Raw genomic sequence first — 6,614 nt, 5'->3', positions numbered from 1 at the left:
CGGGTGCTCCCCTGGCTCGCCAGGCCCCCGCGAGGGAGGGAGTGGGATCCCCGCAGCCCGTCCTCCCCTGCCAGCCCCCAAAGGAAGGGGTGCTGCACCCTCGGAGAGTGCTGCGGCCCAAAGGCCAAGAGTAATTCCACGAGAAACCATTTTTTGCACAGTCAGACAAAACCATGTGCGTGCCTTGCCCCATGCTGGAGGAGCAGTGCTTTGGGTTTCCTTCTGATATTTTTTCCAAAAGAAAAAGGTTTTCACCAAACAACAAGGAAATACTGTTTCCACCAAAAAAGAGCTTTAGTTGATAAGAACACGTTTTGGTGAGAAAGTTTCTGCTGGCCCAAGCAATGGGGATGAGTGAAACCCCAGTGGGACCTGGCGAGACTGGCCGCTCAGGGAGGCAAACAGACTCTTATCAAGGCTCCTGCCCACGCAGTCATATGATGTGTGTGCCCATACCTGGGCGGTAGGGCGGTGGGCAGCCCTTCGTGGGGGTGTGTCACCCTCCTCAGAGCAGGATAGGGGGACAAGAGGCTGCCTGGCCTCTCCCCAGGGAGCAGGGACATCCCTCTCGGGGCTGAGGCTGCAGGAGGGGAGCAGTTTGGCTCCCCGTCCCGCTGAGGGGCCACCGGTCCTGCCACCTGCCTTGTCCACCCCTCTGACAGGGTGGGCATCTTCAGCTCAATCAGGAGAAGCCGAGCAACATCCATCAGACTTGGTGCACTGGGACAAGAGGAGCCCAAGCCCAGCCAGGGAGGAAGCAGCGCAGGGCACGTGAGTGGTGTGGCGAGCGGGAGGCTGGTTTTCAGGTCTCCAGGAGGTGTTTCTATGTGAGCAGAGGGAGCAACTGAAGCTGGTTCCCCTGTATAGAGTCCTACAGTGTCTGATGGGTCACAGGCAGACGTTCAACCTTTCCGTGATTCACCAAGCTCCTATAGCAATGTATGATAAAAGTCGAGCTCAGGTCACAGCCTCCCGTCCCCAGGGAAGTTATTGAGCCTCTGACTTCAGGTTTATTTTCTTCAACTTCAGGTCATGTCTTTGACTTGATCAGGATCTTGGCAGTTATATCCCACAGTTCTGGGAACAGCAGGGGAGGCGATGCTGCACAAAACTTATAGTTCAATGGGCTGGCCACATGCAGCCCCAGGGCCGGCAGGAGAGGCAGGGACTTGAGTTCATGTCTCTTGGGGGTGATGGCCCAGAGTGTGGAACACTGTGAGGACCAGAGACCACAGTGTGTTTCAAGGGGGTGAGCTGCAGTCACAGCCCTGCAGCTCCCCAGATATCTGTCAAATCCAGCCTCAGGGATGTTTATCCATGGTGTTTTTCCCTGTCCCCATAATAAACGTGCTTTTTGTGATTTCATTCTGCTTTTGCTTAGATGCATCATTTCAGCTAACACCAGCCCTTCTGAGGATGTCCATGACCAAGTCAGTGAGCTCAAAGACACCTGGGGCCAGGATCGATAATGGAATTTTTTAAGCAGAAAATCCCTCTGGGCTCTGTCTCCAGCCCAGACACGCAGGCAGGTCTGCCCTGAGGTGGGCTGCAGCCTGACACACCTGTCAGGCAAAGGCCCCAGGTGGGAACAGCTTGGTGATGACTTCTGACACCTCAGGCAGACCCAGCAGGCACAGCCATGCATGGTCTCACATCTCCAGAGCCCAAACCCATCGCGGGTTGAAACAAGCATCTCAGGCTTTGTATGGAGCCTAATGATGAATTTGCAAATGTCTGCACTGCTGCCAGGGGGGTGGAGGTGTCTCTCTCTTTCACCTTCCCCAGGTGCTGAGCTCCATCTTCACTCATCTCTGCTTATCTTGCTCTTGGAACAGGACTGACCTCCTGCCTGTGTTTCCGTGGCCAGGTCTGCACGGGAGGGTGGCAAGATGGCTCGGAGGATGAGCATCGACGAGCTGGAGGACCAGCTCCTCTGTCCCATCTGCTTGGAGGTCTTCAAGGAGCCCCTGATGCTGCAGTGTGGGCATTCGTACTGCAAGTCCTGCGTGGTGTCACTCTCCGGAGAGCTGGACGGGCAGTTCCTGTGCCCTGTGTGCCGCCAAACCGTGGACTGCAGCGCCTCGCCGCCCAACGTCACGCTGGCCCGTGTCATTGAGGCGCTGCAGAGCCGGGGCGAGGCAGACCCCACCCCAGAGTCCTGCCCAATGCACCACAACCCCCTCAGCCTCTTCTGTGAGGCCGACCAAGAGGTGATCTGTGGGCTGTGTGGCACCATCGGCAACCACCGCCAGCACAAGATCACCCCCATCTCTACTGCGTACTGCCGGATGAAGGTTTGGCAGACAGAGCTGGCTGGGACTCCTGGGGTGGGGGTTGGGGCACCTGCAGTGCTTGCTGGCCAAATGTTCCCCCTCCTTTGAGGGACAGGGTGGAAATGATTCCAGTGTGGGGATCATGGTCCCACGGCACAGTCAGGTGTAGGGCAGGATTCCTGGGCTGAGGGGTAGCTGTTTCTCAGGCTGAGCACATCCCTGGCTGAGAGGGCTCAGGGTTTTGGTGGCTGAACCACAGTGGAGAGAGGCGGGGGTCAGGGAGTGTCAGCAGGGCCTTTCAAAACTGTTTCCAAATACCATCAAAAAGATTCTCTAGATAAGGGCTGAGGCAAGATGCCATAGGAGAGCAGGGAGGCAGGGAAACAGGAGCCCCAGCCAGGCAGAGTAAACAACTGGCGTCCCCTGCCCAGCATCACATGAAAGCCCCAGGAATGGAAAAGCACAGGGCCACCCATCCCCTCGGCTCCTGGCACCGGGGAGATAAGAGCAGGAGGCACCAGAAACACTCCTGCCCCGGCCAGGCTCCCAGCACTGGGAGGGTGCTGCCAGCCTGCTGCTGGCTTGTGGCTGCTTGCCACCTGCTTGCCCAGTGCGGAGCCACCACAGGGTGTGAGATACGGAGGGCTGGGAATGGGAACAAAGGCATGGCACTCCTGGCAAGAGTACTTGGTCAGCAGTGTCCAGATCGGAGCCGTGCTCTGAGTGCTCTCCTGCCTCTGGCAACCCCAAATCCTCTAGATCAAGAGAGTAAAGATCAGCAGGACATGCAGGGGCCTAGAAAGCTTAGAGGAAGCTTAGGAGGATGTGGCTTCTCAGGGCGACGTGCTCCTTGAGGGGCTGGCAAGCACTGCCTGCGATTAAGGAGGCTGCCACAGAGGTCCCTCCTACAGAGGTGCTGTCTTTTCAGGAGGAGCTGTCTGTGCTGCTGACTGATGTCCACCAGTACAAGAGGAACCTGGATGAACACTTCAGCAAGCTCATCAACAACAAAAGCCGCATCGCAGTGAGTGTCATTTGCCAGGGGAGCCTATGTCCCAGAGCACTCTGTGTCCCACACAGCCCCAGGAGCAACCTCTGCTCCTGGGTCTCCCCAGCTCACCTTCTCTCCCCCTCCTTCTCTTCCCACTTCCCTGGGATAGCAGACAGAGCATATGTTCTTCATGAAACTCAAGGATTAAACATAGATCTGTTTTTGGAAAGGGTGACACAGCCCTCTCTGGTGGTACAGCCCTGTTTTCAGAAAGGGTGAAGTAACCCCCACTGAGCATCCTGGCAGGAACAGCAGTCAGAGCTGGTTTGACCGAATGTCCTTGGAGGTGGGGAGATAACAAGTGGAAAGGACCCCACTCGGAGCAGGCTTCCCAGTCAGAGCAATGCCATTGGTTTCACACTGAGTTTATGCCCGGTTTAGCCGCGTGTCTGTTTCCCATGCAGCAGACATCTCCAAGGGACCTCCTGGCATCCCTTTTGAGGCTAAAGCTTCCCAGGACAGCTCCTCAGAAGGGTTCAACCCAAATGCAACTGGAGCTGCACTTTCTCCCCCTTAGCCCAGGACACAGGTTGTTCCCTGGGAGCAGAGGGATCCAACAGCTCTTTCAAGGCTCTGATGGAGCTGTTCAGGACATCAGGAAATCAAAATCTGGGGGAAGAGAGGTGTAAGACAGGGGTGCCATGGTGGTGAGCTGCTGAGGACAGCAGGATGAAACAGTATCTAGCCTGCTGTACAGAGCTGCTCTTTATTTGGAAAGCCAGTGGAGGGCAGCTTGGTGGGACACACTGGCATTGCTTGTGGCATCTCTGGAACAAAACAGCCACTTGCTGTCTCCTGGCAGAATGAGGCAGATGTCTTCAAGTGGGTGATCCGGAAGGAGTTCCAGGAGCTGCACAGGTACATCGATGAGGAGAAGGCCACCTTCCTGGAGAGCATCGAGGGGAAGGCAGCCCAGCTCATCACCTCCATTGAGTCCCAGGTCAAGCAGACATCAGACGCCCTGCAGAGGCTTAAGGAGATGCAGAGCTCTCTGGAGGCACTCAGCAACGAAAGCCAGCTTGATTTCATCCGGGTGAGTGTGCTTGCTAGCAAAGGCAGCGACAGTCAGCCAGGCTCTCCAGCTCTCAGCCTGCTGCTCATGGCCCAGAGTCCTGCCCTGACCTCACCACGCATAGCTGGGATACCATGACAAGTGAGGTGGAGTTGCCCTCTGCCCAGCCAGGGCTTCCCCCGATGGGAGGAGAGACCTGCCTGCCACAAGAGGTGATGCCTTTAGCTCTCCCAGAAGAGGAGAGCCCTGTCCTCTCCAGCCCAGGGCACAGATGTCCACAGCCGTGACAATGCAAAGGAGCTGCTGTTCTGTCAAGCTCCCACCACCAACTCTCTCCTTTTCTTGTGTTTTCCAGAAATACGGCTCCTCCCAGTTCAGGTGAGCGCTGGGACCCAGCAGCAAACAGCATCCATGGGGATGGCAGTGCCTCTGCACCAGGGCTAAGGTCCCAGGCCAGCGGGTACCTCAGCATTGCTGGGGCAGCCTAGCAGAGACGTGGCTGCTGTGATGGACAGCCACGGCCAGAGCCATGCACTCAGCCACAGAAGAGGGCAAAGGCAGCTGGCAAGACACCAGCGGCTCCATCATACATGGCAGCCAGGTGAGAAGAGGTCACACATTGTCCCTGTCACCTGTGTATGGCTGCCTGTGTCTTTCCAGGTCAGAGCTCCCCAGCCTGCACCCTGGCGATGGCATCTTTAGCCCCGTGTCCTTCAAGCCATGTTTCCACCAAGACGACATCAAGATGACTGTGTGGAAGCGCCTGCACCGCCGTGTCCTGCCAGGTACTGACCGGCCCTGCTGGCAGCGCACCGGCTGCCCTGCCAGCATCGCGCTGCCCCGGCCTCTGCCTTGCTCTCTGCTCATGCACTACTTGCCCCCAGGAGAGCTCCCGGAGCAGCAGCTGGCCATAACTTGTGCTAGTAGCAGCCTGCTCTGGCGTAACACTCCAGCTGCTTAAAGTTCAGCAGTGCCAGCTTGCCTGGCTGTGCCAGCCCCCCGGGTCACCTGGAGCTGGGCCCCTGCCTGCTAGCGTGCCTGGAGCCTGTGTGCTTTCCTTCTAGCTCCAGAGACGCTGAAGCTGGACCCAGTGACGGCACATCCCCTGCTGGAGCTCTTCAAGGGCGACACAGTGGTGCAGTGCGGGCTCTACCAGCGCCGGGACAGCAACCCCAAGCGTTTCAACTCCAGCAACTGCATCCTCACCTGCAAGGGCTTCTCCTGTGGCCAGCACTACTGGGAGGTGATTGTGGGCACCAGGAACCACTGGCGCGTGGGCATCATCAAGGGCACAGTCAGCCGCAAAGGGAAGCTCAGCAAGTCTCCCGAGAACGGCGTGTGGCTCATTGGCCTGAAGGAAGGGAAGGTCTACGAGGCCTTCAGCACCCCGCGGGCCGTGCTGCCGCTGACCACCCGGCCCCAGCGCATTGGCATTTACCTACACTACGAGAAGGGCGAGCTGACCTTCTACAACGCTGACAACCCCGACGAGCTCAGCCCCATCTACACCTTCCAGGCGGAGTTCCAGGGCCAGCTCTACCCCATCGTGGACCTGTGCTGGCCGGAGCGAGGGCCCTACTCCCCCCCCATCATCCTGCCCACGCCTGCTGCAAGCCGGCACCCGACGGCGCCGTACAACCACCCTGCCCCGGAGGAGGCCACCAAGCCGTAGCCCGGCCAGCGGGGTGAGGCCGTGGCTGGGAGGGCTGTGGCCAAGTCCCGAGGGCCTGCAGTGGAGGCCAACGGGGCTGCACACAGGGTTGTCCTCCCGTGGAAGCTGTGGTACTGCACAGTAACCTTTAGCAGCACAGGACGCTCCTTCCCCTCTCCTCTAGGAGCATAAAACGTGAGCCTTGGCCTCTGAATCCCCATCCCTGATCTCGGAGCCTGACCCAAAAGTCTGCCTGCGAAGGCCTCCCTATGGAAAGGAGCGCCTGCCTGAACCGCACGAGCCGTGAGCGTCTGTCTGGGGGTCTTTGTGGCACGTCTTTCTTCTGAATAAAGAGTTTGCGTTAGGCAGGCTGGCTGCTGGCCCCCGCCGCTCCCGGCCCCGGGGAACCGAACCAGCCCCGGCCCCGGGGAACCCAACCGCAGCCAGAGCAGGGCGGGCGGCCGCGGGGCTCCGGCACCCAAAACGCAGCGTGCGCCGGGCAGCCGAGGCCCGACCGCCACGGGAGGGCGCCGCCGGGGCCGGGAGCGGGAGCCGTGCGCGGCGGGGCACCGCCCCCGGCCGGGGGGCGCCGACGGCCCTGGCGGTGACAGCCCGGGACCGTCCCCA

General features: G+C 59.2%; 1 protein-coding gene across 2 annotated transcripts; it reads left to right on the top strand.

Moving 5' to 3' along the window:
- The first annotated feature begins 526 nt into the window (after positions 1–526).
- Positions 527–6,353, top strand: TRIM50 (tripartite motif containing 50). 2 transcript variants are annotated; one of them, XM_075113472.1, is made up of 7 exons: positions 527–771; positions 1,868–2,294; positions 3,202–3,297; positions 4,127–4,357; positions 4,692–4,714; positions 4,997–5,121; positions 5,401–6,353. In XM_075113472.1, exons 2-7 carry the CDS (start codon positions 1,890–1,892, stop codon positions 6,006–6,008), a joined length of 1,488 nt encoding a protein of 495 aa, XP_074969573.1. In that variant the 5' UTR covers positions 527–771; positions 1,868–1,889; the 3' UTR covers positions 6,009–6,353. The 2 variants fall into 2 exon arrangements, with proteins under 2 accessions (XP_074969573.1, XP_074969572.1); XM_075113471.1 differs by having other exon boundaries at positions 1,836–2,294.
- The last annotated feature ends 261 nt before the right edge of the window (positions 6,354–6,614 follow it).

The sequence above is a fragment of the Phalacrocorax aristotelis genome, chromosome 18, assembly GCF_949628215.1.
Source record: "Phalacrocorax aristotelis chromosome 18, bGulAri2.1, whole genome shotgun sequence".
Classification (NCBI taxonomy): Eukaryota; Metazoa; Chordata; class Aves; order Suliformes; family Phalacrocoracidae; genus Phalacrocorax; species Phalacrocorax aristotelis.
The sequence above is the reverse complement of the archived record's forward strand: the minus strand, read 5'-3'. Positions and strand labels throughout refer to the sequence as shown.

Excerpts from the sequence above, each read along its gene's own strand:
- TRIM50 (XM_075113472.1), top strand. The coding sequence starts at position 1,890 with ATGGCTCGGAGGATGAGCATCGACGAGCTGGAGGACCAGCTCCTCTGT. Across the intron at positions 2,295-3,201 it reads CTGCGTACTGCCGGATGAAG|GAGGAGCTGTCTGTGCTGCT; the intron begins GTTTGGCAGACA and ends CTGTCTTTTCAG. Across the intron at positions 3,298-4,126 it reads ACAACAAAAGCCGCATCGCA|AATGAGGCAGATGTCTTCAA; the intron begins GTGAGTGTCATT and ends GTCTCCTGGCAG.